Source organism: Hipposideros armiger, unplaced genomic scaffold, assembly GCF_001890085.2.
Source record: "Hipposideros armiger isolate ML-2016 unplaced genomic scaffold, ASM189008v1 scaffold_255, whole genome shotgun sequence".
Taxonomy (NCBI): domain Eukaryota; kingdom Metazoa; phylum Chordata; class Mammalia; order Chiroptera; family Hipposideridae; genus Hipposideros; species Hipposideros armiger.
The window spans coordinates 1,863,373-1,874,521 of NW_017731605.1; the positions used below are offsets into that span (position 1 = coordinate 1,863,373).

Consider the following 11,149-nt stretch of genomic DNA (forward strand, 5'->3'; position numbering starts at 1 on the left):
TTTTTGGAATGAAGCTAGAACTGTCAGCTGTCAAATGACATAGCAATAACATAGATGCGAATGACTCTAGTGCTTCCAAAAATGAACTAGTGCCATCTATTGCAAACATGCATCATGACTTTTCCGACAACCCAATAAACTCTTTGCTCCTTTGGGGTAGACATGTTTTTAAAAGACCCATCAGTTTTACAGCCTAGGAGTGTCTTTCTCAAGGACCTGGGAGCCATCGCTTCTGAAATGTGATTATCAAGGAAGACAGTGCCCTATCTCTCAGCCTCTGAAGGAGAGTAGGAGCCTAACTTCAGATGAGCAACAGTTAGCAAACACAGATGGCCTAATCACAGAGAAACACAGTGCAAACTCAGGAATTAACAATCTGCTAAACATATCTCATTGATCAACCTCCCCTGAACATCCTCCAGTACTATTATACTAGCACATCCCAGCCCTTAAAAATTCTCCTGCCTTTGTTTCAGGAAATTGAGTTCAGTCTGAGTTCTGCCTCTCTCTCCTATTATAATAGTCTTGAGTCGTCTTCTTTGCCTGTTTAACTTTGTCTGGTGCAATTTCCACTTTGACAAGCCTCACTATCCAACTTTCAAATCTAATACTACATAATACATGAAAATATGAAAAGCTGTGGGAAATTAAAATCATTGGGTTTTAAATTAAATATTGTTGAAATGGGCCATCATAAATTCAATTCTTCAAAAAAAATTCTAATCCCTTTCATTTTCTTTTTGTTGTTGTTGTGCAAAGAGGTTTTATTTTTTTTATTTTTTTTTTAAATTGGGGAATTCGGGGAGGGGAACAGCATTGGGGAATTGGGGAAGGGGGCCAGCCAAATTGTTGTTCTTCAATCTTAGTTGTGGAGGGCACCCGTTGCCATTTGGCTGCCCGTCAGCAGCTCGTGGCCTCTAAGTTCAAGGTGCTGTGTTCAATCTTAGTTGTGGGTGGGCATAGCCACCATCCCATGCGGGAGCTGAACCAGCAACCTTGTTGTTAAGAGCGTACGCTCTATCCACTGAGCCATCCGGGCAGCAGCTCAGCTCAAGGTGCCGAGTTCAGTCTTAGTTGCAGGTGGGCATAGCCCACCATTAAACAGGCAGTCTTGTTAGAAGCACGTGCTCTCACCAGCTGAGCCATCCTGCTGTTGGCAACTCAGTGGCAGCTCAGCTCGGGTGCAATGTCACTGGCCCATGTGGGAATCAAACCGGCAGCCCTGTTGCTCAGGGCTAACTCAACCAACTGAGCCACTCGGCTGGCCCTCATTTTCTCTTAGACACCATCAATTTGTACAATGTTCTAAATGTCTTTAAATCTGTTATTGACCTTCTGTTTTATTAAATTATTAAAATAATTTTTATATATTCAAAATAGCCATATAAAAGATATTTAAAAATAAGATATAAGCAAATTAATCTACAGCTAGTCTATCACTAAATCCTAGTTTTATTCTCAAATATTTCTTTAACTGACCATTCTTCACCCACATTCTTGTTGGCTTAATAAAAGCCTCCATCACCTCCCTCCTGAGTTATGGACTGCTTGCTCTTCCTATGGTGTCCCTTACTACACTCTTCATAGCCCATCCTCCACACTGCTACACAAACCTGATTAAATCACCATCACCACCCACTGCTCACCTAAATGGCCTAGAGCCTACAAGATAATGCCCAACTCTTAATCCCAGCTTACAGGTTCTTTCTTCTTATACCTATACACCTTCTTATATTAAACTACTTGCTGAAAGCTGAAGATGCTTCACACCTACATGATTTTGCTCATGCAGCTTACCCTTTGATCACCTGGTAAACACTGTGCTCAAAGGTCATCTTCACAATAACCCTCCTTTACAACCTTACCCGCATGCCCAGAGTCTGTTGCTAAAACCTCTAAAACCTCTAAAAAATGCTACTATAGCACTTGGTTCAAACCTCTCAGTAATTATGTCACTATATTGTATTGGTATCCATCTATCTTAATTTTTAAATTTCAAACTCCTAACAGAATGCCAGCGTATAGGAGATACTCAGTAAACATTTATGGAAAAACTGCTATTTTTCTGACTTCTTACCTCCCTACGTAAGAGGTAACAAACTATAACATCTTACTTAGGCAAAAATCAAATTTAGCATTCAAAATGAATGCTAAATATGAAAATCTCAATAGTTACAATATTTAGAACATAATAAAATTATAAACATTAAGAACTTTATTCATATAGTTATCTCATGTTTAATTTTTGAAAACTAGTAATATTTTTCACTTGCTGCCCCCTGCTGGAATTTTATGGAAAAATATGATTAAAAGTTGTCACACAAAACTTAAAAACAGAGTGTGTATTTCTATTTAGACCACATGTGTTAAAGTACCACCACTGGACCTGAGTTACTCAAGTCCTTTATTGAACCATATTCTATCTTTAGAACAAACTGCTTTGTAATTTCTGATCCTTCCTAATTCTTAAATAGCTCAACTGAAATAGTTATGGAGCACAGCAAGTGGTGTCCAATGGAAGAGTATCTCTTGGTAAAGGAGAGGGGCACTTTTTGGACAGAAAAAGACAGATGGGATGCCACTTCAGAGTGCATGACACTGCGCATAGTTAGGAGAAAAATTTAACTGATGAATATGCTTAACCTGATGGAAGCCAAGCGTGGGGAGATTTTCGAGGAAGAAGTGTTCAATCCCACCAACTTACTGAGGTCAAGTAAGAGCTTAAAAATGCCAGAATAATAACTATTGCACTGTGCTGTATAGCTGAAACTAATTCTAAAAAATGTGTATTTTACAATAAAAAATAATTTTTAAAAAAATGCCAGAATAAATACAACTACTAACTACATCACTGGTGAACAAATCTGCAATATACTTATCTTATTCTACTTAAAGGGGAAACATAAACTGGTAAATAAGCACAAGAAAGAATTACAGAAAGAAGTTTGTTGGGGGCACAAAAAAAGGAGTGGCCAGTAAGGTTAGGGACAGGTATCATAAAACATTTAATTGAGTAAATAAATAATACTGATATGAGGAGGAGGATGGAAACACTAAATAGGGGCATCCTCTATTGGTATGTCCAGTTCTTGGTTATTTCAGGAGTGAAGTATAAACCTGGGGACTCAAGAATACCACTCTTCCTCTAGGAAAAAACAAACAGAATCAAACCATTTTTTAATTAAATATTTTTTTAAGTGGTGAAAAAAGTTTATTAGAAGAGACAGTACACTCCAAAGAATTAGAAGTGGGCCAAGCACAAAGAAAAGCGACTCAAGGCCATTATTAGGAGAAAAAGTACACTCCAGAGTTTGGAGGGGACCCCCGAGCAAAAGCAAAGCTCAAGAGGCTCAAGGCGTCAAGGTCAAGGCTCAAGGTGTTCAATGGCTAAAAGCACTCAAGGAGCTAATGCTCAAGGCTGCATTATTAGAAGAAAAAGTACACTCCAAAGGGTTTGGAGTGGGCCCTGAGCAAAGACAAGGCTCCAAATGCTCAAAGGGCCTTAATTAAATATTTTGGGGAAAAAAAGAAACCTGGCCTAGATCCCAGAAATATGAAAGGGGTACTCTCACTGTACCAAATAGGTGGCCACTTAGAACACACAAGACAATCCTTACCAATTCAAGGATTACTGTAAAACTGATATTCCAAAACATTATTTGTTTTACTAAATTAATATCTCATTAAAAGTAATCCAAATTAGTCATATCTTCTCTGGACTATACAGCATTAGCCTCCTAACTGGTGTCTTACATCTATGTTCTTGCTCCCTTCCAATCACTCTCCACACAGAAACAGAATGGAGTTTTCAAAATGAAAATCTTATAATGGCATCACACCACTTAAAACCCTTCTCTGCTTCCCATGGGAATCAGGATAAAGACAAAAATCTTTAATGTGGCCTACGGGACTCTGCATGACTTCACTGCAGACCTCGCCAGGTCATTTTCTCACCATGCACCCTTCTCTCCTCCCCTCTTTCCACTTCACACCATTTCTGTATCTTTAAATGTGCCAAGCTCCTTGACATAGAGCCTTTGCACACGCTGTGGTCTTTCACTAGAGTTATCTTCACCTAAGTAACTCAGTTTTTAAGTCAAACAAGCCACCTCTTACCTCCTAAACTAGATCAGGTCTTATTTTAAACCCAATTAGTACGACACATTAATATCCTTCTTTTGTAGAATTTATCACAGCTGCAGCTTTACATTCATTTTTACAACATTATAAGTAATATCTCCTACCGGTAAAGTCTAAATGTCATGAAAACAGGGGTCATTTCTGTTTTTGCTAACTATGTGTATCCAGGAACTAGTTCAGTGTATACCATGTAGTATTTGTTGAATGAATGGAACAGTGAAAAATATAGTATATCAATAGACTCTAAGTCTTATGGCCTAATACAAGAAAAGTACCATTAAAAGTAGTTTAATAAACAATTACGTTTACAATTCTGCTGTTACCAGTTTCATTCAACATTGTGAAAATATCAAGACAAGAGCAGTATCTCTGGATTTACTTTCACAAGCTGGCTAAGTGTTTTTACAGCTACTAGTTCTATATACTACTACATGTTTGTATCTTAGCAGAAGTCATATAAGTGTATATGTAAAATTATATTATTTAACCAATCTTCCAAGAACTCTTCAAGTGCATCTTTTTTGTTAATGGAAAGGCAGCTTAACAAAAAATTTGGGAAATGCCCTTACATATCACAGTACCAACAAAAGCCCACAATAGAACCAGTAATAGAATTTTTTTAATCATCTGTCACTTACATATATATTTCCTCAAGGCTATTCGATAAATCCGCACGTTCTTGTCCTGTAAGCCAAGGAGCACTAAGATTAAATAAAACACAATAAAGATTATTTGAGGATTCTGTTTATATCTCAAAGAGAAATTAGTGATTAAATCACAAGCTGGTTTTATTTAACTTTTCAAAAGCATCTATTTTCATTAAAACGTTATCTTATATAAATCTATATAGTTCCAAAATGCTTTCATTGGCATTAACTCATTTTGCTCTCCCAGGAAAGCATCATGAAGCCAACACCAATATTATTCAATTAAAATATGGTTTAAAAAACAGGGGTGAGTTCATAGGATAGAATAAAACTGCCCAAGTTTATGTAAGTGGCAGAACAGGTTCCAGAATCTAAATTTCCTGATTCACAGTATTTGCCATACTCTCAGGAAGTACCGATTTTTTCTAACTGGTATCTCAAAAACAATTCTAAATTAGTTGCTGCATAATTGTAAAAAAAAATATTAACTTTTTCTGAGAAGTGCATTTATGTTTACAAGCATTTTACAATTACATCTATAACTTTCAATAAATAAAAATTTAATAATTACAGAACCGTTATTAATGGGAAATGGTTTTAAAACATACTAAAAATCCCACTGGTAAGTAAAAATTGTAGTAATTGAGATTCAATGCAATTCTGTTCGTGCAGGTTTATGCATCTTAGTTGGTCAAGCGGGCAAGGCTGACCAAAGGTTACTTGCAATCAACAGGTCATGACTCATTAAGATTAAACTTAGGCTGCTGAGGAAATAGTTCCTCAACAATAAGTGGGAGGAAGAAACACCAGAAGCACCATGGGTAAAATTATTGGAAGGCAGAGGGTCTTAGGCAGAGGCGTGTCAAGGAACTGTGGTTAGACCTGTGGCAGAATCAGGTTAGGAGAAGCTCTACAGGTCAGGGTTTCTAGGTTACTGGATTGTCTAAAGAGGAAGATTCCCTTCTTCACTTCTAAAGACAATTCTGTAGCGATTTTACCCTATAAACCTGTGATTCTCTTTTATACTAAGTGGCATACTTCAATGTGATTTTATAAAATTTAATTTTTTATTTAAATTCTCTACAACAAGTCCAAAGGCATTTTTAACTTCTATATATAGAAGAATATAAAGAAACGATTTTTGAAAAGTATGATCTTTTTATAAAAACATAAATGTAGACTAGAGCTTACTTCAGTTGATAGATAGGTGGAGCTGTACCTGGGTATTCATTTGGTAGCATCACCTACAAAGCAGTTTAAAAACAAATCTGTTTACAGTTCACAGCTCAAAAATAACAATATTTACAAAGCTAGTCACTGGACAAATTTCTAACTTGCAAAACTAAAAACCATTGCTTTGTTAAATCTTCCCTCCTCATATTTATGCTCCTACCTTAAATGTGTTGCTAACGATGATGCCGATTTTTTAAGAAGGAGCTCATTATTTGCAGAGAAAGTATAAAAGCAATGAAAGTTAAAAAAAAAGGGTGGGAGGACAAAGATGAAACCCTAAATGAATAGAGTGGCAATGTAACATGTTTCAGGGATTTTTCTGATGCAATACTCAAAAAAATCCTATTAAGTCTGTTAAATACACTATCAGCTAACACTTCAGTAGAGAACCATACAGATTTCTTTTCAAAACGGTATTATTAAAGACAAATACTAATAAAAACTCAATTTGTCATCTTTTATGTTGAAAGTATAGGCAGTCATCAAAGAATAAGCATTAAAACAGAAAGCCAACTGATTTTCTCATTGTTTATCTTAACCACAACTAATTTCCAATTAATAATGAAATGAGTATCTATTCTATGAATCATCTAAATTACTAATCTATTCCTCCTCTTAAATGTTAGCTATCTCCCCAGGTTTAGATCCTCTATTAAAAGAACAGGATAATGAAAGGAAATGAAACTCAACTCTGTCAATGGTACATTAAAAACACTTCAATAATTAAAATAATTAGGATGGGAAAGACTGACACTATCAATTAAAGCGTGACTTGAGAATGATCTGAAATTTAATTACCCATATGTTTAGATAATCTATCATTAATGAAAGCCAACAACAAAAAGACAATTTAGAAAAAGCCACACAAGAATAGTTATTAGAGAAATACAATAGTCAATCATACAGCATCAATGTTGTAAATGGCAAATGGCCACAAAGAACGAAGAGGAAAATACCTGCAAGCAAAGTGTCCATTTGGGGTCATCTATATCGTCGCTAATTCTAATACAAAATATTTTGGCACAGTCATCGATGACACACCATTCCTCGCCATATATAGCTGCCATTGCTTCAATTTCCTCATTCTGAAATAAGTTGACGGGGAAACAAAGTCAACAAATGTGCATACCCTAAAAACCTGAGTTTTCCTTACTCCTTTATAAGGCATTTGCCGTTCACATTTGCTAGCCTGAATGAAGGCTCCCTGAATGAACACTGCCAAACCTTCTTAGCAGCAGGTCACCATGTGCTACTCTGGGCGGTTGCCAGACACTATTGCAATGACTGGAACCAGCCTTGCTACACACGCCGTGCTTTGGGCCACCACTGAGCCAAAATATGTACGCACTTCCATGCATGGTAGTGAGATTCACAAGTGAAAGGATAACTGTATCTTCTCCTTTTTAACAGGTAATCCCCACCTCCATCCCCAGTAGTGTTGCTCCTTACTAGCCCTATATTTCTACTGGATATCTCCTTCTTTGGTTTTTGTTTTGGATTTGGCCAGGAGGCTGGGTGGTTGGTTTGGTTTTTTGGTATTCGAAACAATTCGGAAGTTATTCTTTTGGTTTGGGGTTAAAAAAAACAATCGGACCTAAAGGTGAAATAGGAAGCAAAGCATGCATTTAACTTTCGTCTTCTCATTTTGTCCTCATAACCCAGTAGGAAACCTTTAAGAGCGCCACGTGAGCCACACACAGGGGAAAGCTCAATACCAAGAGGAGTAAGAATCAGTGGGCCCTCGAAGAACTCCAGGATCTTTGTTATTATTGCCCATTTTGCAAAGGCAGAAACCGGGGCTTTTAAGTGACTTGTCCAAGGTGACCCGGCGGAGACGGGGCGAGGAGCACAACCCGGGTTTCTGCCTCCGGCCCGGAGCTGCTCAGTCACGTGCTGATGGTTTGACGATGACACCGTCCGAGGCAGGCCCGGCCCGCCGACGCCCGCGAGAGGCCGGCATGAGCGTGCGCGGCCGAGAAAAAGAACCGAGAAAATGGAACGCGGTGGAGTAAACGTCACGGCTAGCAGCCCGGGCGGTGCAGGCGGTGCAGGCGGCACCGGGGCGCCCCCGCGTGGAAGGCCCCTCGGCGGAGGAGGCCCGGGACAGCGAGGCGAGGCCGAGCCGAGCCTGGAGGTCGGCACCCCGCCGGGGCCTCACCTGCCTCTGGTCGCTCCCTGCGTCCCCCTCAGCCATGTGGCCCTGGGAGCGGCCGGGCGGCCACTGCCTGCTCAAGTCCGGAGCGCGGGGGCGGGGCGCTGCGGCGGCGAACGAAGCGCAGGCTGCGGCGCTGCCCGACCCGGAACCGCAACCCCGGCTGCGCCGCGCCGCCCGCATCTGCTTCCGGGTCGCGCGGGCCAGGTGGCGTGAGGGCTTCGCGGGGCTCCCTGCTCTGGCCCTGCGCCAGCCATACTCCACCCCTTTGGCGTGTCTGGAGGAAGCTGCACTGCCCGAGAGGCGGCCGGAGACCTTCTCTGCTCACTCCCCTGGCGAGCCGCTGGGGCTGGGGGCTTCTGCTCGCCCATCGTGGCCTCGGTACCATCGGAACCCCCAGGAGACGCTTGAGGAGTGGGGTTCACCGCCACTTCCCAGGAAGAGGTTCGGCCGCAGTCCACAGCCCCAGACTCGTCTTGACACTTCAGGGCAAGGATTTTTCTTTTATGTATTTTAAGAAAGTTTCCCTGACTTGAGCAAGGAATGGGTTTTTTTTCCCCAAAAGCAGGAGAGCAGGAGAAGGCAAGCGGCGATTTTGAAAGCGTGCGGAAAAACTTACCCACTGTTGTATTGTGACAGTTGTTAGTGTTCTTGGACATTTTGTCTGGGAGCAAGCACCATTGCTTCATTATCCAACAAATTTGTTTTAAAGTGTGTCACTTGTCCCCCGCGCCCGACGCATACATTCCAGTAATTGGTGGTGAATTGTATCGGTCACTTGATGGGAGACGCCTTAATCAAGCCACTTTAGTCTTTTACTCCAAAGGCATTCTATCCCCTCGTCTCACTTTCTTCACACATACACATACAAACAAAAACTCAAAATGTTACTACATCTTTCCTCCTATCTTCCTTAATCATGGATATGTTTTAATCTCTCTTTGAAAACCATCCTGAGTCAAGGGTGCGCTACCTAAGGCCCTGTAAAGAATTCCACCTGACTTACTTTGAGGGGATCCAGTGTCAGCCTTGTGGGTTTATGAATTCAACACACTTGTTAGGCTCTTAACTGTGCTAAGCTTTGGAGATGCAGAATCAGATACCATGCCTTGCCTTTAAGGAGCTAAGATGTGGGGAAACAAGTACATCAACATTCAAATGCGCTGGAATTATGTCCAAGTGTTGTGTTAGTGGCACAAAGAAGGGCCATCCATTCAAATTTTATTGAGCGTCTTGTTCCAGAGAAGGTTTGAAGTGAGTTACAGAAGAACAGGTAGAGAGGTTAGCTAACTGAAGAAGGGGAGGGATGTTGTGCCAGATGGGGAGAAAAGTGTTGGCAGAGAAATGGTGGCCGGTTTAAGGAACTTCACGAAGCTCATTGCCTCTGACATCCCAGCTGTCAACTTCCTCTTGTCATATGGCTTGCATAACCCCTTTATGATTGTCTCCATAAATCTGCACATGTACATTCATTTTGGTTCCAGGAGAGGGCTTGGAGGGATTTAACCCTCTGTGATGTCTACCACATCTCCCTCCAGTTAATTGGTTTGGACAGTTTTTGGGGGGCTTTTTTCCTCTTGAGCAAAAACAGTTTCAAGCCCTAACTAAGCTTCCAATCAACTTGGGCACTGGGGTCCATGGTACAACTATTCCGTCATGGTATTTCTCTTCTAGGTGAGGAATTTGCCTTCAAGTGCTGAGGGTTTGGGTCGCAGTGCATCTCCAGGTTGCCTGAAACCTTGTTCAGTTACCATGCTAAAACTATCTACCGTGTTTCCCAGAAAATAAGACTGGGTCTTATATTAATTTATGCTCCAAAAGATGCATTTTATTCATTTATTCATGTACAAAACTCTACATTTATTCAAATACAGTCATGTCTGGCTGACCGACCATCTTAACGGGCTTATTTTGGGGTAGGGCTTATATTACAAGCACCCTGAAAATCTTGCTAGGGTTTATTTTCCAGTTAGGTCTTATTTTTGGGAAACACGATAGATGTCCATCTATTATTCAATAGTTTCCTTCACTCTGACCTGTCACAGATTTCTTTATGTCTTTACAGCTTCTATTGCATAAAATAGTGGTTTTCACATTTTCAAAAAAAGACATAGAACCTTCTTCACTGAAAGCTTATGTGAAACAGATTTGGCTGTTCTGACTAAAATAATGGTGATGAACCTGAAATCCCGACTACTCAGTAGCCCTTCCTTGTACTGGCCTCTCAAGGACTTTAAACACAAATTTGAAAACTACCACATTAAAATGTAGCAGAAAACAATGCAAAGCAAAACTTAACCTTCTAAACAAAGCACAACATATCCAGTTTATTACACACAGCACCTCTTTTCTTACCACATGTACCACATGTCAAGTTTAAAGAACAAAATTCAACCAAGTCAATTTGAAGATCTAATTGGCTTTATTAAGAGATTCAGGAGTCCAGCAGCATCCCATCTAGCAACTGGAAGTGCGCTCCAAGGGGCTGTACAAACTGGAAGGTTTTTACGGGCAGAAAAAGGTGGGACTTAGAAGTTAAAAGTGGGTTATTTCAGGCAGGGATACCTTCCCTTAAGGGAAGGCAGGGGGTTCTCATCAGGCAGATAGATACCTCACTGGTGTTGATCAGGAAATTCTACACTAATTGATTTAAAATTCCACTTGTGGGAGAGGCTGAAACTGCAATTAGGTTATTAAGTTTTGGTTTGGTGTATTACTTAGCAAAAGTGACACCATTTTGGGCCTGTTGTTTTTTTTAAACCATAGCAACCAAGACTATCTTCTGCAGATTATACCCATGATTTTCTTAATTCCTATTTCCTCTAGCTCGAGTCTTTAATCTTTTGAACTCAGATTCTAAACCAGTGGGTCTCAATCTTCCTAATGCCGCGATCCCTTAATACAATTCCTCATGTTGTGGTGACCCCCAACCATAAAATTATTTTCGTTGCTACTCTATAACTGTAATTTTGCTACT

General features: G+C 40.3%; 1 protein-coding gene across 6 annotated transcripts in view; it reads right to left on the reverse strand.

Annotated features, from left to right (window-relative positions):
- Nucleotides 1-9,980, reverse strand: part of IMPACT (impact RWD domain protein) — a 41,076-nt gene extending 31,096 nt beyond the window's left edge. For 2 of the 6 annotated variants that reach the window (XM_019656181.1, XM_019656184.1), the window contains exons 1-4: nucleotides 8,179-9,978; nucleotides 6,977-7,105; nucleotides 5,979-6,031; nucleotides 4,779-4,841 (exon numbers count right to left, since the gene is read on the reverse strand). In XM_019656181.1, coding sequence (XP_019511726.1) covers nucleotides 4,779-4,841; nucleotides 5,979-6,031; nucleotides 6,977-7,105; nucleotides 8,179-8,355 — 422 coding nt within the window. In that variant the 5' untranslated portion in view covers nucleotides 8,356-9,978. Of the gene's footprint in view, nucleotides 1-4,778; nucleotides 4,842-5,978; nucleotides 6,032-6,976; nucleotides 7,106-7,735; nucleotides 8,159-8,178 lie in introns of those variants that run through there. The other 4 variants (XM_019656182.1, XM_019656183.1, XM_019656180.1 and 1 more) reach the window with 4 other exon arrangements.
- Nucleotides 9,981-11,149: the final 1,169 nt, after the last annotated feature.